Source organism: Hoplias malabaricus, chromosome 4 (assembly GCF_029633855.1).
Source record: "Hoplias malabaricus isolate fHopMal1 chromosome 4, fHopMal1.hap1, whole genome shotgun sequence".
Classification (NCBI taxonomy): domain Eukaryota; kingdom Metazoa; phylum Chordata; class Actinopteri; order Characiformes; family Erythrinidae; genus Hoplias; species Hoplias malabaricus.
In genome coordinates this window covers 65420830-65448121 of record NC_089803.1, presented here as the reverse complement: position 1 = coordinate 65448121, position 27292 = coordinate 65420830, and the positions used below count along the sequence as shown (strand labels likewise).

The 27292-nt window shown below is 41.1% G+C and overlaps 1 protein-coding gene across 2 annotated transcripts in view; it reads right to left on the bottom strand.

Annotated features, from left to right (window-relative positions):
• The window catches only part of lrp6 (low density lipoprotein receptor-related protein 6), a 90064-nt gene that overhangs the window by 26565 nt on the left and 36207 nt on the right, over positions 1-27292 (bottom strand). The window contains exons 8-23 of one of the 2 annotated variants that reach the window (XM_066669328.1): positions 23219-23435; positions 21992-22281; positions 20541-20767; positions 19186-19370; positions 17671-17997; positions 15858-16060; positions 15440-15651; positions 14022-14212; positions 9851-10060; positions 9086-9211; positions 7453-7689; positions 6681-6791; positions 6311-6547; positions 5369-5505; positions 3791-3888; positions 276-3595 (exon numbers count right to left, since the gene is read on the bottom strand). In XM_066669328.1, the coding sequence (XP_066525425.1) occupies positions 3295-3595; positions 3791-3888; positions 5369-5505; positions 6311-6547; positions 6681-6791; positions 7453-7689; positions 9086-9211; positions 9851-10060; positions 14022-14212; positions 15440-15651; positions 15858-16060; positions 17671-17997; positions 19186-19370; positions 20541-20767; positions 21992-22281; positions 23219-23435 (3309 nt within the window). In that variant the 3' untranslated portion in view covers positions 276-3294. Of the gene's footprint in view, positions 1-275; positions 3596-3790; positions 3889-5368; positions 5506-6310; positions 6548-6680; positions 6792-7452; positions 7690-9085; positions 9212-9850; positions 10061-14021; positions 14213-15439; positions 15652-15857; positions 16061-17670; positions 17998-19185; positions 19371-20540; positions 20768-21991; positions 22282-23218; positions 23436-27292 lie in introns of those variants that run through there. The other variant, XM_066669329.1, reaches the window with a different exon arrangement.

The following is a 27292-nucleotide window of genomic DNA, read 5'->3' as shown; positions in this document are numbered from 1 at the left end:
AACACTTTCATATCGCTGGTGCTTAGCCTTTAACTGTCCCTAATCACGAAATTGTGTGTGTTAAGATCAGTCTAATTTTGTTGTACTGCCATGAGTCATTAATAACAAATGTTCAATGTTTGTGACCTATTGTTTAATGCCATTTACACACAAGCCTCATAATGTTGCTCCCAAACTGTTACTATGAGTTTTCTTTTCTTTTCTGCTTCACATTTCAATGCAGTAAAATGAATTTGATGAAAAAAAAAAACCCACTTCTTTTAAAAATTCACTCATTTTTATTAAAAAAATCAACATTTCATTTGTTACAACAGCTTATAGTAGTTATCGAATGGGCTGTACACGTCCATTTTATACAATGTTTTACATGTAAAGCAATCAATGTACAAAAAGTAGAGTTAGTGGAATTTTATGAACTATGACAAACCAAATGTTGGTCATCTTTGAATATATACCCTTGCAAAGCACCATGGTGTAGAAAATGAGAACAAGAATAATGAGGGGAAAAAAAAAGACACATCGACAACAGGCCCTGCTGACCTCCTCTACTCCAACTCTCCACAATCGCCCTCTGTCCAGGAGCCAAAGTGCTTAATGTTCTATCCATCCATGGCAACTTGCTCTTTATCCATCATTTTATCTCCGACGTTTCCATCACAGACTTTCAGTAACACCCCCAACATCCCCATGCCTTTAACTAGAGACATCGCAAGAAACGACACGAAGAAAAGGCTCGTTTGCTTCAGTCCAAACGAGGTGAAATGGCAGCGTCTGATCACACCTTTGGTAACCCCACGTTTGAATTCGTTTTGTGAAACAATTCATTGCTACATACAAAAACACAAAAGCTATAATGGCAGCAAATTAGTCTCAGAGGATATTTGTTCTCCCTCGCCGTTCGGTCAGACACACTTTCTCTCACACAGTGTTTTCGGGTTGGCAAGCCGTCGTACGCGTAACTTAGCAGAGGTGCTGTAAAGTGCAGTAGGAGAATCGACTGGAACTCGGCAGAGGGGTGACTGCCCTGAAGCTCTTGCAAAAGGGTGAGTTGTTTAAATAAAATAAAATAAAGGAAGTGGGGAATGGGAGCAGATGTAAGGTGCGTCTGATTGTACCACATGCTGTATTTGATTAGGTTAGAGTAGTCACAGTGAAGATGCAGTGAACACTGGGCAAAGGAAAAGGCAGCAGCGTGATTGAGATTGTACAGATTTAAAAGAAAAAAAAAAAAAGAAAAATGAATGTGCACAGCTCAAGCCCACAGAATTAGAAGCGAAATCAGCTGGGCTTTTACACAAGACATGAAGCATTTTTGGACAAAAAAAAACAGGGCAGTCTCTCCTAGTGGATCTGAATTACCACATTAAACTGGAGGAAAAGCACTGTGCCACCCATAGAATTAACACTACCCAACTATCTGTTTACTGTTCCAGTCCCATACATGTTTCTACAGAAGGGGTTATAGATCAGAAAAAGACTGAACAGTCATGCTGGTGTATGTCCCTCATTGGAGCAAGAGAAAGGGGGCAGACAAAAAGCACAAACAAAAGACAAACAAATCAGACAACCACCATAAAACGGAGCTGAAAGAGGAGCCAGGTTTTTGAGTCAAAGGGCATGGACGGACAAAATCCACAACAGGCTTTAAACAGAGCTATAAGCCAAACAACAATCCTCAAAAAGCCCAACTAAACAACTGTAAACAATGGCGTCTGGACCTTGACATGACCGGGAGACGTGTAGATCCAGCACTTTACGATCCCATCCTACATCTCCGTTCATGCAAATCGTACCAGGCAGGACGTAATCAGAAACCGTTCTGAGCATCTACCGGATCAGACCAGACCACTGGAGATTTCCCAGCACCACAATTTCCCCTTAAAAACAGGAACGTTTATGGAGTTGTGTTCTTCGGCTTGTGTTGTTCGTTCGCGGATTGTCACCGTACTTTCAGATTATATATATTTTATAGAAAAATAGAAGGAGGCATATATGGAGAGGGTATGGCGTAATGGGAAAAGTACTGCAAGGATATCATGGAGAGATTTACAATGGTATTCATTCTTTATAGCTTATAAATACGGTATCTACACAATATGTGGTACAAAAATACTTGACATTTTGCGGGCACTAGTGTTCTAAAAAAGAGATGCAAAATGATGTAAAAGAGTTTGTTTAAAAACTGGTCAGGCACGATCAACTTGTCCTTGATTGAGTACTGGGTATTGAACAGTGCTGATGGCCAACAAGAAGATGGCAAGGGGAGATGGGACAGTTTAAAGAGAGATGTGCTTTGGGATGTGTCCTCCTGCACGGACTCATCTACAGTTGCAGTCAGGCATGTTGGGAAGAGGGAAAGGACAAAAAAAAAATTGTAAAGATTTTGGTTGATTGCTCAAGACTGTAGAAACTTTAGTCTGCAGGCGAGTGGTGTTCGATCTCTCCCTCGGCAAACAGGCTGGAGTCCCTGAAGCCTTCGCTTTACAGCACGACCCTGGACACTGGACTCCAACCTGCATCAGCAGCGATTTCCGTCTTCTTCCTATTGCCACAGTTCTGAAAGCTTTTCGATTCCAATTATATTCTTCCAGTGTTGTGCCACATAAAAACAGAATGGACAACACGTGGAAAAACAGAGGTACCATTTTTCTGTTTTGCCCTGGAAGAGAAATCCAGGTAAGACCAGCTTCTGGGTGATTTAAAGATGCAGCGGTACAGCTTCAGACAAAATGGCTGCAAAGTGCAAAGAGCTGCCCAGTGTAGTACCAGTCAGAGCCACCAGGGGGCACCGCACACCTTCATCTCCATCCTCTCCCTGAGCTGTGGAGTAGGATGGCGTTTACTTGTATTTGGCATCGGAAATGTAACCACCCGCAGTTCTTTCCCACGTTTCCCCACAAGTCCTTCAGCCTTGATGAGAAGGTAGTTTGATTCCGAACTCCAGGAGTTAAGGCAACATATGGATGTTTGTTTGAATTTAATAAAACGTTCCTTAAAAAATGTACAAATTTCTTTTAGTAATAAAAAGCTCTATGGCATAACCAATAAACGCTGTATAGAAAATATATAAATATGCTTTCTTTTTTTTAAATGTACAAGAATCTACCAGCTTCGCACACCAAAGTGTCACTTTGTTTTTCTCTATTTTTTATTTTGCTCTGTACCTAACTGCCTCCAGCACAAGCTTCAGTCACTTACTCTTTCTTATTTTTTTCATTTTTAAAATCATATGCACAATTGTTATTTACACCAACTGGGTGATGAAGGTGGGTGGTTGCAGAGGATTGGCAGGGCTCATGATGAGTCTGTGCAGGGTGAAGGGGGTGGGGGATAGAGGTGGTGAGAGTAACTCCGCTCTGTGTAAGGAGAAGGTGGGCAGCTCTCGCAGTTCTCCTCAGCAGACAGGTACTGGCTGCGTGGGGTTGGGGGTGGAGGAAAGGGCTCAGAGTCGTAGTTGAGGTCACTAATGTAGCCCTTGGTGGCAGCGCTGGTGGCATGCGGGGCCCGGCGCCCCGGTGTGTAGTCACTGTCACATACGTCTGTGCTGCATGGTGTAGTCGGAGGGGCAAAGTGGCGGTAACTGTACGGCCTGTAGCTGGGGAGATTGTGAAGGGCGGGGTTGTAGTTTAATATTTATGACGATATTTACATATAGATGTACTAATACAAATTGGTGCAATTCTAGCTGTTTAAACAGTTGAGAAGTATTACTGGGCTAAGATGCATTCAAACATTTTTGTGATACAACTGCCATAAACGAACGTAATTGACCAAGCAAATAGGGCATTACCTGTATGAGCGATGTGTGGAGGGACTGTTAGACGAATAACCAAACTCCATTGTGTACTGAGATCGCACTGTAGCAGGAGAAGGGGGAGGGTTCAAGATCTGCAAACAGAATCGAAAGAGTGAGGGATGAAAACAGGGCGAGAGGAACATTAAATCCTGCACACAAGTTTTCCAACTCTCCTTCACATGGCAACATCTTTAAACTTTATAACTTAATGTTCCTTTATAGCATCAATTACAGGCTTCTTGGGAGTTTTGAAGGCTGTTAATCAGTTTGCAAACTCCAGAGTCCACTTTCCTTCTAAAGGATCCTTACATGCCACAAAACTGCTCATTCAAGATGACTGTGGTTACATTTAGCCATAACAATGGAATCAGAGCATTTGGCACAGCTGCATAAATGAAGCACACATTGCTCAGATGGAAGGAACCCTTGCAGAGGGGTGGGGATGAGTCACAGAAGCATGGCATTATCCCCCCCCCTGTGGTAGAAGAATAAGGCTGGGATGACTCTGGACAAGTCATGCAATTGCCCATCAAGCACTTCCAAATATTCATTTGCATTGCGGCATCTTTGATAGGGCTCGTAAATAAAGCCGTGTTGTTGTTGTTTGCCATTTCATAGACTGTTTTTCAGGTACGTTTCTGTCTCTTGATTTCCATAAATGTGCTGACACTATAAAAGTTTCATCAGCTTTAATGCAATGGTCCTAACAGACTATGTATAGATCACAACGAATTTAAGGTAATAAAGACCACAGTGACCATTCCTTAACAAATGGTCCACAGTTTCCCTTACATTTTCAGTGTTGAACTCAGATGTTTTTAGAAACTAAGAGGTGTAATTACTTCTAAATATGACTTTAGTTATCATAACACTTAGGCTTTGGAGCAATTTATGATGCTTTTCCACCGCATGAGTCCGGCTCGGCACGGCTCTGCTCGCTTATTTACACTGGCACATCTCCCCTGCGAAATGGAGCCAGTGACGTTGCAAAACCCCATCTCTAACGGGAACTGCAGACTTTGGAGAACCACAACGGTGGCTGTAAATTTAGGTGCCATTTATTCATCGTGTATTCGCATGTTTTCGTTTTTTGGACTGAATATGGCTCCATGAACAGAAAAGTTTTCCTTGTTGCACATTCGGCTTTCGCTTGGAAATTTTCAACGGCCATTAGCCCAAGGAACATTTAATCCTCTTCAAAACACCTCAAGGTAAAGTTTCAAGCTGCTGTTATGAGTCCGATAAAAATAAATGTGAAAGCTGCTGTGACTTAAGAGATTTTACAAGTGGAGAGTTTGTGCTGGATTTGAATGAGAATGTCTCTCTGGCCAATCAGTGGGGTTTACGCATCAACATTTAGTGCCTACTCGGCATGGTTGGAACCCGGAGCGAGCTGGGACTGAAAAAGTATCTGGTTCCAGGGACCAGGTCCCAGATTTGGCCAGTGGAAAAGCAAAAGAGCTGGGGCGAGTTGAGTAGAGTCGTTCCCATGCAGTGGAAAAGCACCATTAGGGATATAAGCTTGAAATAAGGTAAATATTGGAAGTGTTAAAAAAAAAGCCTTTTACTTACAGGAGGGAAGTAAGTGCCCTTGGTGCTGGACGAGCTGCTCGATGAAGCTCCTGTTACATGGGCACGGTCGTATGGAGGTCCGCTGCTACCCCCCATTATACTCAATGAACCAATTACAGACTTCCCACGTGACATTCCTGCAAGAAAGTAGATAGGACTTTAGTGAGGGACCAGTCAAATTGTGGAAACTAAACAAGATTTCAAAACCAGGTCTATTGGTGGTTATTGTAAGTTGGCTAACAAGTACACAATTTACAGTGAAAACAAATACATATCTAAAGAATACATCCATGGTCCAAATATCCAATTTGTCCTTCACACTTATTCACAAACAATTCATTAATACAGGGGGTCCTCGACTTACGACGTTGATCCGTTCCTACGTCGTATCGTAAACCGATTTTCGGTGTAAGTTGGAACATACTGTAAGCACTTATCCTATCCTAACACAGTAATTATTAAAAACACATAAAATACGTTTTATAATAAAATTAAATTATCATAATTTAATACGACAGTCGAATGACTAAGTCCAAGCGACCAGCCAATGTTTGTCGCTGTTTCCCCCTTATCGAATCACTTTATAATATCTAATTACACTTCCATGGTGATGGCTTTCCTCTTCTTTGATGCACTGCCATCAGAAGAGCCTGCCTTACGCTTCAGAGCCATAATGAAAAGCAATAAGTTCACAAAATCAAACACACACGTGCACACGTGAGAGAGAACGACGTAGCAGCAAGCTAAAATGGCGTACAATGCGACTGGGGTGACGCCGTCCTCCTCGGTCCCGAGGATTTTTTTTTAATCCTAAAATAATGTTTGTTCTTGTCTCTGTCATTACTTACTGATTAATTGTACCATTAATAAAAGGCACCCTTACTGCAAAGTGCTACAATTTTTCTTCTAATTAGCCATCTGCACTAATGCTGTTAGTTTTACCTGGTAAAGAACCTGACAGGGAGCTGGGGTGTGGCACATAGCCCAGTGGCACAGAGGACGGTCCGTGCACAACAAAATCGTTGGTCATGGTCTCACTATCGTGGGCATCTGTCATCTGTGGGCACAGAACTCTCTGGCAAACAAAGTAGACCGCGCCAACAACAAAGAGGGTTATGACGACACCGACTATGGAACCAATTGTGTTGGTGGGTTGCGGGGCGGGCTCTTCAGTGGGGTCTAAAAGAAAGAAATGATTCATTTACAAATATTAGCATATTACACTTTTACAAAATACTATCTGTAAGGGCCATATTATTTCAGACAGGAACAGGAGACTGAATAAGCTTATGAGGTTTAAAAGTGGGCTTACAGCAGCCAATTTCATCAGAATTGTCCATGCAGTCCATATTGTGATCGCATTTCTTATGTTTGCCAATGCACTGGCCATTGTTACAGGTGAACTGGTCCGGAGGGCAATAAACTAGAGAGGAGAAGAGAAATATGTTACGACAAGCACTCCATGATTACCAATGAAAGACAGTACAATCAAAAGGTTTTTAGTGGTTTCTTATGTAAATCCCCAATGAATTTTTAAGTATTTATATACCTGAACATATGAAACATCACAATAACAATCAGCCATAACTATAAAACCAACTCATTGTTTCTACACTCACTGTCCCTTCTCTTGGGTCCAATGGCTGCTAGGTTCATTTTATAGATCTGCTATAATAAACTGTGGTGCACCAGTTGCTCTGCATATGTTGATAGCCTTCTGCCACCCTGTTCTTCGATGGTCAGGACGACCACAGAGCAGGTATTACTTGGCTGGTGGAATATTTTCAGATCTGCAAAGATACTGATGTGGTGGTGTGTTCGTGTTGGGTTGTTCTCTGTCTCCTGAGCATTGAACAGGGTGATGGAGGGCTAACAATGTATGCAGAGCAACAGAGGGACCACAGTCTTTAACTGTAGAACTATAAAACGTACCCGTACGGTAAATGGAGCTGAAAGCGAGTATATATAAGAAGAATGAATGTTTATCCAGCTGACTCAGACAAACTAATATGTTAGAGATACACCTTGATTTATTATATCTACCACATGAAAAAAAAAAGCATTAGTCCTCAGAGGAACAGTACCATCACACTTGTTTTCGTCTGAGCGATCCTGACAGTTGATTTCTCCATTGCAGCGCAGAGAGATGTGAACACACTGCTTGCTGTCACACTGGAACTCCTCATCCGAGCACACGGGGCAGTCTCGTTCATCACTTTCGTCGTCACACTCTGCGTATCCATCACAACGCCACGCCTGTGGGATGCAGTCCACTTCTCCCGATACGCAGGAGAACTGCACTGGTGAACAGGTGGGAGGCTCTGCAGAAGCCATGGAAAACACAAACATTGCCGTTGAATAAATTTCAAAGTAGTTAGCATGAAAGTCCTGATAGGCAAGTCCACGTAATCATTGTTCATTTGACAGTCATCTTGGCCGAAACAACTGCCGCATTGAGTGTTACAAGCTTTCTGGTGTCCTCACTTTGTAATGTTTCTGGTAGTCCCGAGCATTTATACACTCCAAATATAATATTTTACTTTTACTCAAGTATATTTGGGAGAAGGGCAATCTACATTTTTCTCTTTATATTTAAAAGACATTTAGTTACTAATTTCTATTTAGTGTGTTTACTTACTTTATGACATCATAGGTGCAGCTTTGCATTTTGTCATGCCATTGATTTTAGCATTCGTGCAGTCTTTCTGTTTTTGTGCTGACAGATACCAGATGTATTTAAAGTCCCTCTGTAATTCTATCAATTACTCAGTTCATTCATTAAAGTAGTTCTTTGAACTGTTAATTCTGTACTCAAGCTGTTTTCGGGAAGGTAATTATTCTTTTACTCGGGTCATTATTTTACCCATGTAACGATTTTATTTATGAATTAAAGCAGTTATACCCACACCTACATAAACTTCACAAAGCATGAAAAAATGTGCATGGATTTTTGCTTTCTATATAGCTTGGCAACCCTTTCGGAAGAATATTTTTGGGCTTCACTGCTTTGACATTACAAATCAGGAGCTACAGGAGAAAAGTATCCCCCAACAACGCAGGAGAAATGCTAGCACAGGCCTCCAGTATCCATAGTTTCTGGTGCTGCACATCTCATATCTTCACATCATAGACAATTGCCTTCAGATGACCCCAAAGATAAAAGTCTGTACCCCATATAACACACCATACCATCAAGATGTGCAGCACCTGAAACTACGGATACTGGAAGCCTATGCTAGCATTTCTCCTGCGGTGTTGCTATCAGTGTGTGGAGAGTGGGAGAAGAGGGTTGCATTGACAATCCAACACAATGGGCCGCACTTTGAACACATTTTATAAGTGGTCAGAAACTTGTAAATAACTCATGAAAGAATAAAGTTACATTAAAACAAAAGCACACCATTGTTTGTTTTTCTTGTGAAATTCCCAATAAGTTTGATGAGTCACATGACCCTCTTCCCATTGAAAAAACAAAAATTGGATCCAAAATGGCCAACTTCAAAATGGCCACCATGGTCACCACCCATCACGAAAAGATTCCCCCCTCCCATATACTAATGTGCGACAAACAGGAAGTTAATATCACCAACCATTCCCATTTTATTAAGGTGTATCCATATAAATGACCCACCCTGTACATCAAAAGATCAACGCATATGAAAATGAGAATTTCAGTGTCATCAAGTGATGTCTACTTATAGATGGTTAATGTATTACCTCCACACGAAAGCTCATCTTGCAAAAGAACCAAGTGAACAGGGCAGGAGCAACGTGTCGTGCCATCTCCTTTCACAATACAGATGTGAGAGCAGCCTCCACTGTCAGAAGTACAAGGGTGTTTATCTGAAACACGGACAGACAAAGGCATCAGGTTTAGCTGTGGTTTTACATGACATTTTGGAGGATTAATGATGGTCTTCCACATATGAAATTAATTTCCCTGGAGCAAATGGCTGCATCATTTCAGGAGGCTGTACAGTGTATGTTTATATGTCACAAACAACATGGGCTTTGAAGCTGGGGAGATCCATATTCCAAATCAAACAAATATTGCAGGGTCTCAAATACATCAGGATACTATAGCATTCTCAAGCCTAGTTTTGGGTTAAAATTATTTCATAAATAGGGATTCACTATTGATTATCATTTTTTGACTAAAATTATGTTTAATCTTTGACTGGAATGTAAACTCAAAGTGGTTTAGATCTTGCTGACAAACAATGAAGTCAGCTTGTGATATCTTGTTTACAGACGAGATCAAGTGCTCGGCCCCAAGAGGCAAAAACAATTTCTTAAATAAACAAACTTTTACTCAGTGACTGCAGTGATGGTCAACTGAGTCATTTGTTCCAAAACCACACTATAAGCTCAAGACCGTGCCAGCATTTGGTGTTGAATCCTGTGGAAATCTGTCAAATGACTACATCGGGGAACTATTTAATCTCTCTCATTAATGGTGAGAAGTGGAGTGACAAAACTCACTGTATTCATCCATGTCAAGCTCATGAACTGCGTGGATGTCTGTCAGAGAGGCGATGCGTGCCTGGATTTTGGTCCGGCCCTCGCGCGTTATCTTGTTAATCCGCTCTATCATCTGCTGCTGCCGATCGATCCAATAGAGGTGATCGCCGAACACAGTCAGGCCGACTGGCTGCAGGATGTTAGAGTCCTCAATGACGATCCGATTTGCCCCTGAAGAGAAAGGTGTGCCAACAGGGAAACAGAAGGGACTGGTCAGGAAGGTCTGAGGGAAGGGAAAGCAACCCACTGGTCTGAGGGTGGGTGGCAGGGTGCAGCATATGCGGGAAGTGGCAAGGGACAAAAACAATTAGACAAAAGGGAAAGGGGATATATTTGGACAAGCGAGTAAAGCTCAAGTAAAAGAAATGATTTACAGTGTCCTGGCAGTGGGGAGCACTTGCGTAACATTCTAATGTGTTACAGCGAAGGGGAAATCATTTTTGCATGATGAGAATAACGACTAAAATGTGTCTGAATCAAAGCCAGACCGAACAAAAGAGTAGAACATGTTTTGTGCAGCAGTTCAGTTACTACGAGTACATTCTGCAGAGAAAGTAACACCAAAAAAGTCTACCTGTTTTTGGTCTGCTGAAATAATTTACCACATTCTCTGATGTGCTCTTTTCGTTTGTTTCCTTGTGCCTTCACTACAACTCTGATGTTAAACCTTTAGTTTTAAATACACCAATTCAGAACACCGAAATAGACCAATGACACATAACTACGCTGAAATTATTCAAGCAGCTGCCAGAAATTGGTTGTTGTGTGCCACTATGTGGCTTTAGTCTTGATACTGTCTTTGTTCCTGTACAGCAGAGTAGAAACAGGAGCAGTTTACTTTGCACAGCAGGGTACTTACTCAAATGTTAAAACACACTAGGCTCTACTGTGAGAAAAACGATCACAGAAAAAATGTGTTTGTGTTAAAGGACAAAGCATTCCTGTCTATTAGCAGATGTGTCACATTTATCTTTTAAAAGGGTTTAAAAGATTCACCTCCTGACATTTAAGAATACTGGGGAAAAACAAACACACACAGAAGTGGAGTTTTTTTCAATCTTTGCTAAAATGTTAAAAGACATGATGAGTGGTAATAGTCAATGTTTGTTTAAATATTGGATTGCTTCATGAATAACACTTGATTATAGCTGCAGTAACTTTATACTAAATTTTAAAAAACATGTATATGATTCACACCAGGTACTCAATCTTGTATAATTTAAACATAAAATAAATCAATGCACTTTTTAGTGGGATCTTCATATCAAGTGGAGAATGTATAATTCCATCATGTTTTTAACGGCCAACAAAAACCACAAACATTTCATTAAGCTAGGGAGCTAACAGCAGATCTCTGCAAGCAAGAAACACACCTTGGAAACCCCCCTATGGTTTACCAAGATACTATTCCAGTGCCCTTCAGCTGTGTAGTTGCATATATTTTCTTTAATCTCTGTTTTAAAAATGTACATGGTGCTTGTTGTATATACTTTTGTGCTTTGTTATAATAAAAACAAACAAACAAACATCGTTGTGACAAGGAGTGTCACAGTCCAACACTTCTGGACTAAAAACAAACATGACAACAATGAACATGTACATTTTAAAAATGTGATTTTTAAGTTTATAAAAGGGCCTTGTTCTGCTGCTTCACTTTGGTGCATTTCGATGTGCAAAAACTTGAATTAAGATGCCCTTCTGCCAGTGGTCAACTTTGAACACAACCACTGCAAACCTACAGATCGAGGCCAAGCTGTGGAGGACATGTGGGTGGGTCTGTGAATTTACTTCTTTAGTACCCTGGCTGCAAAACACATTCCATTAGTGTTTAGGAGGCCAAAGGCCGGGGCAAGCATGACGGCTTGTTGTTAACACACAGTGTGTGTGTTTGCTTTGAAGCCCCCCTGCTGAAGCTTCAGCTCCTATCACTGTAGCCCTGACCCAGCTGGTACTGTGTGCGTGTGCAGGGCATGGGGGTGTGCTGGGAATGTGCTGAGTGCAAGGCAAAGGGCCAAGCACTTTTTATCAAAGGGATCTTGCTCATCGACATGAGAAAAGAAAACCCTTAACCTGGATTCACACTCAAGAACTTAACTCATAAACATCAGATTCAGGTGCAGAACAGGTGCAAATTCTTGACAGTATATTTTTTTAACATTATGACAACCTCACAACCATTTTAGCCAATAAGTTCTAAATTATTAAATGTCTTAAGATTCACTTGATTTAAATCCTACTGTAAATATATTTTGCACTATATATAAAATGGGTGTTAATAGGCAGGCTAGAAGACTATTTAATACAATATTCTTCTTTAGTTTTTGTCTTACAATGCTTGTTTTTGTTTGTTTTAAAAAAAAACATTTGAGTCTGTATTGCTTCAATAAGATCTACTGCTTTCCCAACCCCTCGTCTCATATAAGAACTTTGTCTGTCTTTTCCTCAAGCCCAAGGGGGTCTCATCTAAGGTGCCAGTTTAGAGTATGTCACATAGACAGAATGCTGGCCTCCCCCCCTACAAAGCCCCTCAGCTCTGGAACAATCTTCCAGCTAGTGTTCGGGACGCAGACACAGTCACTATGTTTAAGTCTAGGCTCAGGGTAAACGCGGATGACGTGCTCCCAATTTCTCTTGTTTGGAGCGGAAGGATGTCTTTGCCTGAGCTCCTTCTGGTTTCCCTCCTCCCAGTCTGTTACAGTCAGATCCGTCACTACACTAATGAAAATAGTCACACGCTCTTTTTCTCTGCTGCACTCAACTAAACTAACTGCTTCCCTTTACTCTTTTCTGAGAAAATGGTGGCCCACTGATGGAAGATTGTTTGCTGGATTCTCCTGTGGCCCACACCAGACCAGACCAGCTGCTCACCTCCATCTCCTGCTGCCAGGTTCTGACCACTCACCATAATCAACAACACTTAAGTAGAAATGGACTCAGATTAGCAACACTGACTGATTCTTCCAATCTGATGCACTATTATTATGCCCCAAGATTGATGTCACTATTATTATTATTCATTTCATTCATTCATTCATTATCTGTAAGCACTTATCCAATTCAGGGTCGCGGTGGGTCCAGAGCCTACCTGGAATCACTGGGCGCAAGGCAGGAATACACCCTGGAGGGGCGCCAGTCCTTCACAGGGCAACACACACATTCACTCACACCTACGGACACTTTGGAGTCGCCAATCCACCTACCAATGTGTGTTTTTGGACTGTGGGAGGAAACCGGAGCACCCAGAGGAAACCCACGCGGACACAGGGAGAACACACCAACTCCACACAGACAGTCACCCGGAACAGGAATCGAACCCATAACCTCTTATTGTTACTATTATTTTACTGCAGCATAATGACACTTAATTGGTGATCATTTAAAATTCAATCTATAGTTTGATCAGAGGAGGATGGATCCCCTTCCTGAGTCTTGGTTCCTCCCAAGGTTTCTTCCTCCAGCCTTCGGCTTGCTCGCATTGGGCTTTGATTTAAATGTTCTGTTCTGATACTATGTGAAGCTGCTTTGTGACAACGTCAGTTGTAAAAGGCGCTATATAAATAAATTTGACTTGATTTGATTTGACATGTTGCGCAAGTGGTGTTCTGAGCTTTCAGTAAGGTTGAGGGGACTGGGTCATGAAAGCCAATGCAAACATTCACCTTCGCTCTGTGACCTGCATGATTTAAGGGCCTGTAAAAAAATGTGTCAGCATGCGACAGCCAAGTTCAACATTTCTAACATGTAATTAAGTGGAGAGTTAGTAAATCATGAATACTTAAGGCCTACATAAAGGTGCCGTCACAGAGAACAAAACATAACTTCAGTAGCGCCGTTAGAGCTGTTTTATAAAAATACCCTCAAAACAAATGCCAAGATAAAGAGAGAATTTGTTTGACTCCCAGTCATTCAGCCATGTACTGGTCGCTCAGTTTCTACGGTCTTTCTTTACAAAGATTTATAATACAGTTCTTATGTATAAAAAGGTCAAATGTTTAGTATTAATAAAATATCATTCAAAAAAATGCAGCTCTTCCATCATTTTGGCAAGTGGTTTGGTAGCTCTTCAGCTATTTTCTTGCAGCAACACTAAATGAGTATTTCTTCTGTGTAATGTTATCTAGCAAAAACTCACCAGACAGATCGCTGCTCTCTATGCGCCGCAGGTCCATGTCTACCCAGAAGAGCTTGCCTAGCTCATTGTCAATGGCCAGAGAAACAGGTTTGCCCAGGCCACTGAAGAACAGCACCTCTCTCTCAGTGCCATCCAGAGCCGCTCGCTCGATCTTAGGCGAGCGCTCCTGCAAGTTGGTGAAGTACATGTACCTGTGGGTGACAGCGATAGACGGCATAAGTGTCTGCTAAAAAGGCAGTTATATTAAGATTTTTTTAAGAGTGTTTAGAGTGTGTAGAATGACTGCTGATATCGGATTTTGGAAGAGGGGCAAAGGTGCCCCTACATTCAGTGTTATTCTGTGTTGTGCTTCTCTGTCTGAGCTACTTTGTTGACCATTTGCAGAGCCAGGCTGAGCATGACAGACTATGTCCACCAAACAAACAGACCAGAGAGCTAGGGAACCATGAGGGAGGGCACTTTCACTGAATTTTACAAAAATTTTATTGGTTTGAAATCATTTACCACATACAAAAACTCAAATTCATCTGAAGTTGATCCAGTTTGACTGTATTTTGTAAATATATAATAATTCAATTTTCATTCATTGTCTGCAACTGCTAATCCAGTTCAGGATCATATATAATTTTCCAATACAATTCATATATTAAAATAAAATATATTAATGTAGTAATAATAATTATAATAATATGTAATAATTTAAATATGAATATAAACAAATTTAGAATTTGAAACCTGCAAATCACTCAGAAAACCTTGAGACCAGAGTGAAAAATCTGTTCCAGGGATATCCATGGTTATTTCAGCAAGAATATGCCAGATCTCAGATCTGTCTCCTGGTACATTATAATAAAGATTAAGAGACAATAGCGGCCACTATCTGCAGAGACGTTTGGAATGGACAAAAATTCCACTCGCAAAATTGCAAAAATTTGTATCCTCAATTGACAAAGGATTTAAAGTGTGTAGTGGTAAATTCTCCACTGCAAAAGTGTTGGGAAGGAATTTTGCAATCATCAAATTCTATATTGGTTTATGTTTACAAAATACAATCAGGTTAGTGAAAACAACAGAAATCCTTCCTCGTTCACCTGTCAGCCTTTATTGCAGCACAGAACCACCACATGACCTTAATATTGATTCCATCATCAAATAATACCAAAAAAACCCAACTATAATCTGGTTTCAAGAGATGTTATATAATGAACATTGCTAGATGAAGTGAGACCAAGACATACATGAACTTCTCTATATAAAGCTAAACAACCAAATGATTCAAACCATAACCTCCTTTCTGAAAAGCCTGAAAACGAACTGCTAACTGTTCTCTACGCTGAAAAAAAAAAAGTCTAAAACTGACTGGAAAATAAACAGCATATTTTGGCACATGGGTTGTAGGGATCATTTAAGCTACTCACCCTCGTTCTGGGTTGACCACAATTGCTCTGGGTTTGTCGAGCTCTCCGCGGAGGACCACTCCCACACGTGTGCCATCAATACGGGTAACATTAATGACGTTGGTGACCTCGCTGGTCCAGTAGATGAAACGACTATAGATATCAATGCTTAGGTCGTATAGTTGAAGGCCCAGTTGGTGGCCTCCCTGGGAATTGGACACCACAGTCATACTCTGAGAGAAGAGAATGGCCAGTCAGTTATTCAGAATGACATGCAAATTTGGTGGAGCCAAATTTGGAGGTGACCGATACAGTCGGACATACGGTACGGTCCCGTACTGGGTAAAAGTTCATTTTAATTAAGTGGTTGTCAAAGGATTTCTTTAAAATATTAACCTAAAAGTAAATTGGCATGTTGTGCGGAGGGGATATCGTCTACCTGATTTCCATTCTCCTGGGCACGGCGAATAACGCTTTGTTTGGAATCGATCCAGTAGAGCTGCTTGTCGAGTGGGTCGTAGTCAATGGCCCGGACATTGCGCAAGCTGTGAATTGGCAGAATAATATCAGGGCTCTGTTGCTCGTCCATCACCATGCGGTTGATAGCCGTCTTCTGGCTGAACAGCAGAAAGGAGGTAGGTGCTGAGGGATGAAGACAGAAAAAACAGAGAAGTTAAAAACTGTCAATCACAAAATCAAATCCAATACAGTGGAACCTCTACTTACGAACTTGATCCGTTCCGTGACCCGGTTTGTAAGTGGAAAAGTTCGTATCTCGAGTCAATTTTCCCCATTTAAAATAATGGAAAAGCAATTAATGCGTTCCAGCCCCCACCCCGAAAGTCACCCTTTTTGCACTGATATATGTTTACAACACTCTCAAATTAGTAAAAAAAATACATGTAGCGTTACTAAAAATAAAATAAAAAAAAGAGTGGTTACATATCGCTACCTTGAAGACGTGACGACTGGCTGGAGGAGTAACACAGGCACTGGCTGTATGACGGGAGGTGGGGAGTGGGTGGAATAACGGAGAGTAGGTGGTGAATGTGGGGAGACGAAGCGTAGATGCGGTTTAACTTAGCACGAATTTCGATGTCTGCTATTTACACTACTGCTAAATTGCTAAAACTACAATTTGCTAATCTTAAAAGCTCACTCAAATCTGGGCGCGCTGGGAGACTCGCCTATTGGGGTCAGTGGCCATTTCCAGCCGCCGGCTCGGCGGAGGCTCGGGTTCCTTTCTAGAGTCATGGTTCATTGGTGGAGGCAAAAAAATATTAAAATGCCCGGTTCGTATCTTGGAAAGTGTGTTAGTATAGGCGTTTGTTAGTAGAGGTTCCACTGTACTTTGATTTTAAGACTTAAAATCCTTTTTTTAATTGATAAGAAGCACAAGGTAGCAATAAACTTTTTCTCTAAACGTTATTTATCTATTATGCTTGCCTATGCATACATATCGCAATGGCATGCTAGTTCATTTAACCCCTGTGAACTGGCTTTAAAAGCTCCAGCTGTCTCTGTGTTCAGCCAGTGACCTCTGCATGAGCACAGCGGCAGTGGGAATAAAGAGAGCAATCAGTCACCATGGTGGCTATTACAATAAACACACACATACACACACCTCCTAAGTGCAGATGCACACGCACATGCAGCCTTCGTTGAGCCTCCCCTGGGAGAGCCTCGGCGTGATTCAGAAGTGTTTTTACTATGTCAGACACGGCTAGGGAGCCGGGGACGGCTTAAACCAGGCTTTGGTTTCCTGGCGCCTGCCAACTTGGCAGCGGCCCGACCAACCGCGAAAGCTTTAAAAAGAAAATAGCCTGCAGAGAAGCAGGCAGGCAAGGAGCAACTCTCTCCATCTCCAGGAAATAAGCCTGAAGCTCAGTGCTACCCTTGCATGGGCCTCACTCTTCTCCAGAGCTGCACGCTCTCTCTTCCTTCACCAATTCAGAGCCACCCGAAACATCACAGACTCATACAAACTAGCCTCAGCTGAACAGGATTGAGTCTGAGCAGATGAAAGTGTATCATATAATTATGTGCCACAGCAGCACAAAATGAGCAATGTGTCTAATGATGAATGGAAGCTGAAACATAAGGTCATGTGGTTCCATCGCTAACCGTTAGGGAAACAGTAAAATTCTGGATAAATGGCAATACTTTGATTGAAATATTCTTACAATCAAATGATTGCCTGTGTAGTGCTTCAGGTGATGTGTAAGAGATGCATAATGTTAGTCATAACTCACCACTACAGGTTTTGTTGTCATTATTGAGGGAGTAGTGGGCCGGGCAACCGCACACATAGCTGCTGACAGGCACAGCAAGGCAGAGGTGGGAGCAGTGCCCATTGGTGGATGCACAGGCATTCCAACCACCCTGTCGCGATGAATGGAACACCAGGATGTCCATCACATAGTCCAGATGACCCTGGATGACCGTGCGGTTCTGGCCACTGGTCTTGTTAGCCCTCTCAATGCTGCGCTGGCTCCAGTCTGTCCAATAGATGTAGTCCTGGTATTGTGTGAGGCCGAATGGGTGAGGCAGGTCATCCGCAATCACTTCACGCTCGAGACCTGAAGGAGGAGGAATGTAGTTTAAGATAGTAACCAAAAGAACATTTCTTGCATACAATCTGATAAGTATAAGCAAACACTGAGAAACTTCCCTTTGTCCTATGATTATAATCACTGCAGGGCTCACTATAACAGTAATCATACGATAACATGAATTCATTATAAAGTTTTACCATTGAATGATTAGATCATAGACAGAGTCAAAGTGAGAATTCCAGGCCCAGACTCCTAGCACATCAGTGCCAACAGCTTCAGTTTCCGGGCTTTGTAACTGCCTTTTGAAGTCCCTGGCTTCCACATTCCCTATTGCCCAGCAGCATTGCAGACCCAACTGACTAATTGAGAACATACTGGCTTTATGTAAGGAAATCGCTAAATGAGGCTCATATGAACATCAGTGCATTAAAAAAAAAAGGAAAAATGAAAGAGGGAAAGGGGTAACAACCAGAAGTACCATAAATAACTGCACATGAACAGATATTATTACATAATATGTGATTATGGATGTCAATGATTTGCATAACTCTTTGAAACAGCTAAATGCAACTAAGCAATGTCAGCCTTTCAGCTGTGTTTTTCTGCTCCAATGAACCTAACACAGTACATTTATAGATGACCTTCAACAACGTTGGCAGTGTGGTTTTCTTAAGAAGGAAACAGAGTTAAAAGATCAACTAGATGGAAATATTTTTCAAACTATAACCCATCTTCCGTTCTGCACATCGTCTGATAAAAGCTAATCAAAAGTTAAACTGAACTGACCACTTTTTTTTTGTGGTCAATATTTTGTCCCAGAAATAAATGCAATAAACAATATTACTGTCATTTTAAGACCCATTTACGCCACTGACATAATGCACTCCTTTAAAGAGCGATGACTTCTTAGCAAAAACCTTGTTTTTATGAATATTCAGACATTAGAAGTGGAAAATATATTTAAATAAACCGAATATTAAAAAATAAAACAACTGTTTTCAAACTAATTGACATAACAGAAAGAACAGAGAGACCAGACAAAACATTGTGAGGGCCTAAATATTAGTGACGTTCATTCTTATGTAAACAAACATATATATATGAAGTCACCAAAAATGATTGAGGAAATGTCCATATATAGTTTGATAAGCCGATAATTGATAAGTGTAATTGTGACAGGCCTGAGTTGTACTGAAATGAGTAGGCACTCACCAAGCATGTTGGAAGACTCAATGAGCGTGGTATCCAGGTCAGTCCAGTAGAGTCGTCTCTCGGCATAATCGATGGTGAGTCCGTTGGCACGACCAACATTGGGAACCAGTGTTATGCGTCCAGTGCCATCCATTGCTGCTCTATCAATCTTGGGCCTCCCACCCCACTCTGTCCAATACATGAAACTGCAGGAAAAATAATGAAAAGATAAGGACAATCGTGTTGGAAAAGTTTTTTTTTTTTTTTTTTTTTTAGATTTCAGAGTTGCCATTGGGTTTGTGAAAAAAGCCTAATGGTTTCTGTACAACTGCCGCACTAAGATAAAGAAAACTGGACAGTCATTTTAAGCCAGTCACATATACCCCAACAATATAAGAAGCGATGCAGAAAGACAGACTTGTGCAATGCTACACAAACTAAAACATGTTAACACTTAACGAATGAATCCCTGAATCGGGTTCTGAAACGAAGCTTTGTATTTGGGAGGTTTTTGGCTTTCACTCCTTGAATCTTAACTTCAGAGAATATTTTAAGAGGCCTTGAGTGCTATTTAATAACCTGCACAACAGTAAACCGATCATTAAATTTGTTATGACCAGTAGCCCTGCCAGCATCAACTGAGCTCTCTGCCAAAACATTTCAGGTAAAAGTCATCTGTAATGGGTACCATACCCTAGAGGGTAATTAACAGAAAACAATAGTTTGGTCATATAAACTGAAAATATATCTGAAAAACCAGTGACTAAAAATTCTAAAAGGCCATGCAATGAATGGTTTGTTGTTCACATGAAAAGAAAAAAAATCTGACACCAGCATAATCACACTGAAGGCATACATTTACATTTACAGCATTTAGCAGACGCACTTATCCAGAGTGACTCAGTTTTAAGACAGAATGTGTATCCTAGCACTTGTCAGAGCAAGGGCCAGAGCTGATACCTAGAAAGAACAAAACCTAGTAAGTGCAATACACAACACAATTTAGTCAGTGCTCATACCTAGAAAGGAGTTAAGTGACTAATCAGTCTGTTACGGTGAGCACTTATTAGAGATTAGTGCTCACCTAAGTGGGTCAAAAAGAATACATATAAAAATATAAATTTACAACTTTACAACTTAACTATTTCCTGATGCAACTATACCATCATTGCTCACCAACATGGCATTGAATTAGCCATTAAGAGAAGCGGCTAAGTTTAGCATTGTGAGGTCCGTGACTTCTATATATGGGCCTGTGCTCGTTTCTTTTTAAATGTTAGGCCCTATTAACCTCTATTACATGTTTTGAAAGTTACAACTATAAGCAAGCATTTTTAAGTAACAGATAAAATGTCAGGTACTGCTTTTCCTCTTACCCTTCAGCAGGATCTAGTGCCAGTGCTCGTGGGCTGTCCAAATCTTTCCACACCAGGACTTGTCTGTGTTGACCGTCCAGCTTGGCTACTTCGATGCGATTAGTGCCGGTATCGGCCCAGTACAGGTTCTTGCCTAGCCAATCCACCGCCATGCCCTCAGGATAGTCCAAACCAAACTCTACCACGTGCTCCAGAGCGCTTCCATTCATAAACGCTCTGCTAATTGTCTGTTGCAAGGTGGAGCGAGAGAGAACACAAACCACAACTCATTAATAATCAACAAGGGCATAGAAAATGCTTCACCTGTCAGGTGTGACTGCTTTGATTTTAGTTTATGATACAGCTGCTTGTTGACTCATCTCCACTACCTTTCAATTCGGTTTACAAGCACCTCTAAGATCAGACACTGTGATACAGGTGCACAATGACTAAGGTGAGAGGGAAAGGAAAGCTAAGAAATGGGAGGAGGTGGGTGGGGTCATGCTTCTTTAGGTACAAACCACTTCTTTCTCTTGCACATAGAGAACACACACACACATTCAAGGTCTAGATTTAGTCTAGTACATGGGAGGGCCCCAGATGTCTCGTTAGAGGAATGAAAACCAAAACTTTTAACAAAGGAACAACGGTAGCTGCAGCTGGTGAAAGACCCCAAAGCAAGGTCATTCTCTACCAACCACCAAAACACATGCAAACGCATACATGCATACAAAATACACCAAATATATACTGCACATGTAAAAATTCCAATAACCACAAGAGTCCCACTGAACAATTTTTTCATTTCACTTAAATGGTACTTAAATAACCTCATGTTTTGTAAAAGGGATAAATATATTATTTTTTTCTGTTTTCTCATCTTTGCTTTGAAGAAAATAAACATTAAAAAAAAACAATGGATTACAAAAAGCAACAGAAAATAACATGAGAGTAATAATTAATGCTGACTTCATAAACTTCACTCAACAGGAGTAAAAATACTGAGCAAAAAAGACACTACAAGATAATGGAGTATTACTAAATAGATGGAAAAACTGCTACTAAACTGCTAAGTATCTGACTACTATGGATTAATCAGCAGACCTCTTATAGGCTCCTGAACAAATGGAATGAGACAGAATAAGCAGAGGGCTTATATTCATTGGCTGAAAACAATTTAAAAAATATACAGGTAGAGGGAAATGCACAACGCACAGAGAGAGAGAGAGAGAGAGATGAGAACTAGCAGGAGAGAAGGAGAACTAGGGAGGTAAGAGGGGAAGAAAAAAAGAAAGAAAAAAAAAAAAACATCCATCAATTATTTCCAAACTGGCATCTCAGGGGAGCCCATTATTGAACCATGCTTTGGGCAGAGAGCCAGCCAGTCAAGAAGAACAGGCGGGCTCCTGTTGTGTGTACAACAGCGTATGCTTGTGTGTGCATGCATGTTCACGCTCCCTTCTCCTACTCACCTTTAACGTGATGTCAGTCCAGTAGATGCGGTTGTCGGTGACATCAAAGTCCAGCGCGGACGCCTCCTTGACACCAGTCAGTGGGATGGCCACGTTGTTGTTGTTGGTTTCCAGGGAGATACGCCTGATGTCGGTGTGGCGGGAAAAGAGCAGGAAGGCCTCAGGCACGATGCAGGTGCTCATGTCAGCGATGAGCTCTAGGCCAATAGGGCACGCGCATGCCACACCCTGTGGCTTGTACAGACAGAGGTGACTGCAGCCACCATTATCTTCAGCACATGGGTTTGTACCTGAGAGAGAGAGAGAGAGAGAGAGAGAGAGGGAGAGAAACGAGGAGGAGTTTGGTTGGCAACACTATGTAGTACCTCACTCTTGTAATCCCCTTGGAGGCAAACAAAAACAGTCTGAATGCAGGCTCCCACCATCATCTGAGGTGAAGTGTTCAATTATTAATAGACAGACAGCTCCCCATTTCCCCAAGCAGCCTCGCGCCTGCACTGCCCACAGATTCAGCATCGTGATTACTACTCAGCTCACTACCTACACTCTCAGCTGGAATTATGCCGCCAAGAAATGTTGAGGAAAGATATTTTAAATGCCTCATGAATGCCCTACACATAACATACAGGTTTGTGTCCTTCACAGATGAATATATTTTGAGTTTCTCCTTCTCGCTTCGATTGCACTAATATAGAATATTGTTGTGCTCAATATTAATTCTAATTACTGGGATTTTTATGCATTTAAAACCATTTCCTTTTCACACTGGTCGTGTAATAATTCTTTCATCATGAAGAATGAAAAATGGAGAAATAGAAATATCTATCACTGCCCAGGCATTAATCATAAATTAACCAGACAAAGACTATTATAGATTAATCCAGTTTAATCTTCCAGTCAGACTCTAATAATATTCTATTTCATGAGGGGAAAAAAGTAAATCAAAATAGACCAATTAGACTAATTATTGCCGTGTGCAGACCCTGCATTTTTCCTCTTTTTTTTTGTTTTTATGTGATAGTGATATTCTTTTCTTTTTTTTCTTAGTTGTTTATTAAATTGTCAACATTTAGTTTTATTTGCTTATACACAGCCAAATCTTGTTCACATATTTAGTATAAAAGCAACAAACTGTCAATCAGACCAATTCTGTACTTAAATGGAGGATCTTGATTGGATTAGCTACGGCTCTTAGTGTCACTACTGGGCAATCCGTGGTCTACTTACCAAATACTTGGTGAACGTAGGTGGCCTTCAAGCCCATGAGGTCAGGCAGTTGGTCGACAATCACTTCCCTTTCAGCTGTGCGTTTGTGCACACGCTCAATGCTCCTGAGTTGCCAGTCTGTCCAGTAGACATAATCTCCAAGTAGTGTGAACCCAAATATGTGAGGGAGTTTATCTTCAACCAAGATCCTTCGGCCTGTTCCATTCATATTCATCACCTGAAAGACAAATGACAAAGATGAGTATGGGGCCAAGAAATAGAGTAAGGAATAAGAGAAGAGATGCATTAAATATTGGTATCATCGCAAGTTATTTCCAAGAACTCTAAATAACATTTACACATCTGATCCAAAAGACCAGCTCAACCTGCATTCCTTCATAATTCGAGGGCGTTGATAGGGATTTACTGCACTGCATTAGCAGCTTCTACTCTTCTAAGACCTTACACTACATGTTGGAAAATATCTGTAAGGATCTGATTGCATTATTGAGGTCAGATACTAAGGTTGGACGATTAGTTATGGATCATATACACCACTCCAAATCATTCCAAAGGTATGGGATATTGCTTAATCACTTCAGAGAGCGCATTTACAAAGCCCAACTGAATGACTTTACAACAGAGTCAGAAACAAATGTCTTAAAGTAGGAGTAATAAATGAACAGAGTAGAAGTGTCTGGCTACTTTTGGACATTGTGAATCTAAAGTACCAACACTTATGAAAATATAATGTACAGTACCAGTCAAAAGTTTGGACACCACTTCTCATTAGTCATTGGTGGAACAGGGCTGTTCACTGTATGCTGCTGTGTACCAGCCCCTACCTCTGCACAACCAAAGTTATAGTCTCAAACACATTAAAGTGGAGAGCAGTTCTACAAATTAACTCTCGACGAGGTCACAGCTGTTCACTGAAAACCGTTCCAGGTGACGACCTCACGAAGGTTACTCAGAGAACGCTGAGAGTGTGTAACGCAGTCATCAAAGCAAAAGGTGGCTACTTTGAAGAATCTAAAGTATGAAACATATTCTAGTTTGTTTAACACTTTTTGATTGACTACATAACTCCATATCTGTTCCTTCATAGTTTTAATGTCTTCCACATTCATTTACAATGTAGAAAATAATTTAAAAACACTGAATGGAGTGTATCCAAACTTTTGACTGGTACAGTACATTCACAGTTTGTGGAAAATGGCCCAAAACAAAGGAAACCCTCCCTGAGTGGGCGTGTCCAAACATTTGTCTGGTACTGTATGTATGCATTACTAGGCACAAACTCATTAAAGACTTAGGCTAGCTGTTGAAAATTTTGATTTCAGCATCTGGGTAACAACCTTATCATTCTGCCCAGACCAGGTCTAGTATGTGGGTTTGAACTATGCACTGCACGGACATGTTTTTAAAATCCAGTTAGTGACACTTCTGATATATATTTGTATGGTATTAGACTTTATGTGTTTACAAATACATTCATACCATTTTTTTTACCCAATCATTTTTTATTCTACCATTTAGCCATTAAGTGAACTCCCCTATCCCACAGCCTTTGCTTCCTCTAGGACATGAGATGTCAACCACCACCTTCTGCTCACAATGTCACATATACAACATCCTCGGACAGCCTCATGCGCCAGAAGAGGGTATAGACTGCACAGGTCGGTCATGTCAACCGATATATTCCCATGCTGGCATGCACCCAGCCATCCCACTCTTGATTAAAGTGATATTAAAAGTGTCTTTTAATGAAAGAATAAAAGCTGTGTTGTTCTAAATATTACTCAATAGTGGACAGTACGGTGCAGATTTTCTCTGACTTGTGCAAATAAATAAATGGCTGTGCTTTTATATTTAAGGAGGTGTATGAAAGAGGAAGTTTGGCTTTAGAATCGGGTGTGTGTCTCTGAGGGGGAAGCAAGAGTGCGCAACTGAGGACTTTTTTGGGAACTGGGCAAAACAACCAGCCTGTATTAACTGGCAGCAAGCAAGCAAACAAACAGCGGCACATATGGCTGCCACATTGTCTCTCCTCTGAATTGCAGAATTGTGTGTGTGAGAGAGAGAGAGAGAGAGAGAGAGAGAGAGAGAGAGAGAGAGAGAGAGAGAGAGAGAAAAGGGGGTGTTTGGAACAGTGAGAAAATGTGTGCATGTGTGTTCGCGTGTCTAGGAATGTGCACAAAGGGATGCTGTTTTTCGTCACTCTGAATACCACAAGTTTTTGTTTACCTTTGCTCAGCCAATCCAAACGCACATCCATTGAAGACTTTGTGTGAGTACGAAAGTGAGCTTGAACAGGACTGCCCATTCTAGTGCTTTGTTAAGCAGCTGACAATGGGTTTTCTATTTTCCTTCAGAAATTATACTCAGCTTAAAAATTCTTGAAGTACAATCAGTAGTTTAATTAAAAAAAAAACAAAAACAAAAAAAACTGCCTTTTATTTAAATCTTTTTTCCATATCAGTTACACTGCAGAATCTTCAGGTCTACATTTAGGTGTGCGTTCTCTGTCTCCAGCTAACTATGTTACACTTCACAACAAATTAAATGAATATACAACTCCTGATTAATATTTATTGCTAGCAATAAATGTGGTAGAAATATGCAGAACCTGAAAATGTGGTCCTTGTTTCAAGCATAAATTTATCTCACCTTCTTACAAACATATGCATGTGTGGACACACATGTACACACAGCATATGTAAAATACAGTTTCCATCCTTAGTGTGATGGCCTCAGCCAAAAGGTCTCCACTGGTTTGGGAGTTGTGACCACACTGTGGTTTTGGTTTCAGATTCTGGGGCTATTCTAAACAGTGCCGACCACAGCTGGAGTAGAGGCCGCAATCGGAACCAGATGTGGGCTGCAGCCGCAAAACACCGCCTTGCTGAGCGGACCCAGGGTAGCCCATGTTCCCCCTCCCCCTCTCAAAAGACCCATGACACGCACATGCTCGCTCTATCTAATTTGGATGACAGACTGCAACCTCTGAGGGGCTGGCCGGAAGCAGGCACCATGAAGAGCATTGGTCCCTGACCCGAGAGGCGACAACTATTTGTGCAAATTGTGCCTGTGTCACTGAAAACTGTGCTTGTGTTTTAACTGCAGACTGAATCCATCTCTAAAAGTTCACTTGTTCCAGAAAAGTCTAGAATTACATAAGGTAATGTGCCAAGTTTGTACACTCTGGCAGTGGAGCCATAGAATTAAAATGAGCAGAAACTCCCACTCAGATCAGTGGTGCAGAGTTGCTTGACTGACGGCCATTTTTTACATACCGTTTGGAGACTGAGTTAGGCTAGAAACAAAGTTAAAGCAGTGGTTCTGCTGCTTTACTGGTTCTGAAGTACCTCTGTTATTCAAAGGATATTAATGTTGCAAAGTTTGTAACCCTATCCTTCAATATGTGTGTTAGATGGTTAATGGGAAATTCACAGCTTCATTGTTTGCAAGTTTATCCTTTTAAAAAAAAAAAAAAAAAAAAAAAAAAGATGCTGTGAATAAGCCAAGCCTGTTTTATTCCAGAAGCAGTAAGCTACTTTGTGGCTTTTAATCTAAATGCAAGAAGCACATCAGCATGGCTTACAGCTCATCTTGGTTTTTAACAACATTTCACTTGAGGTTTAGGTATATTAATAGAAAAACTAGGTCTAGTTCAGCATATGCAACTACAGTCATAGGGATGATAGCTGCCTGTCAGTTATCTAGATGACCACCGCCACCCTTTTCATGGGGGGGTACATCCCAGAAAGACTTTGCTGACAAAGTTCACTGTTCGCAGAGTGCTGTATCAAAGAATTTTAAAGGAAAGTTGACTGTAAGGAGAAAATGTGGTAGGAACACGTGCACAAGCAACTGAGAAGACCTCTGTTTTGAGAGGACTGTCAGGCGAAGTTGAAGAAGTTCAAGGACCTTGGAGGGCTTCACAAGGAGTGGACTGAGACTGTTGTCAGTGCATCAAGAGGCATCATGCACAGAAATGTCTCCAGGAAATCAGCTACACCTGCTTCATTCCTAATATAAAACCACTGTTGAGCCTGAGAAAACATCAGAAATGTCTTACTTGGGCTAAAGAGA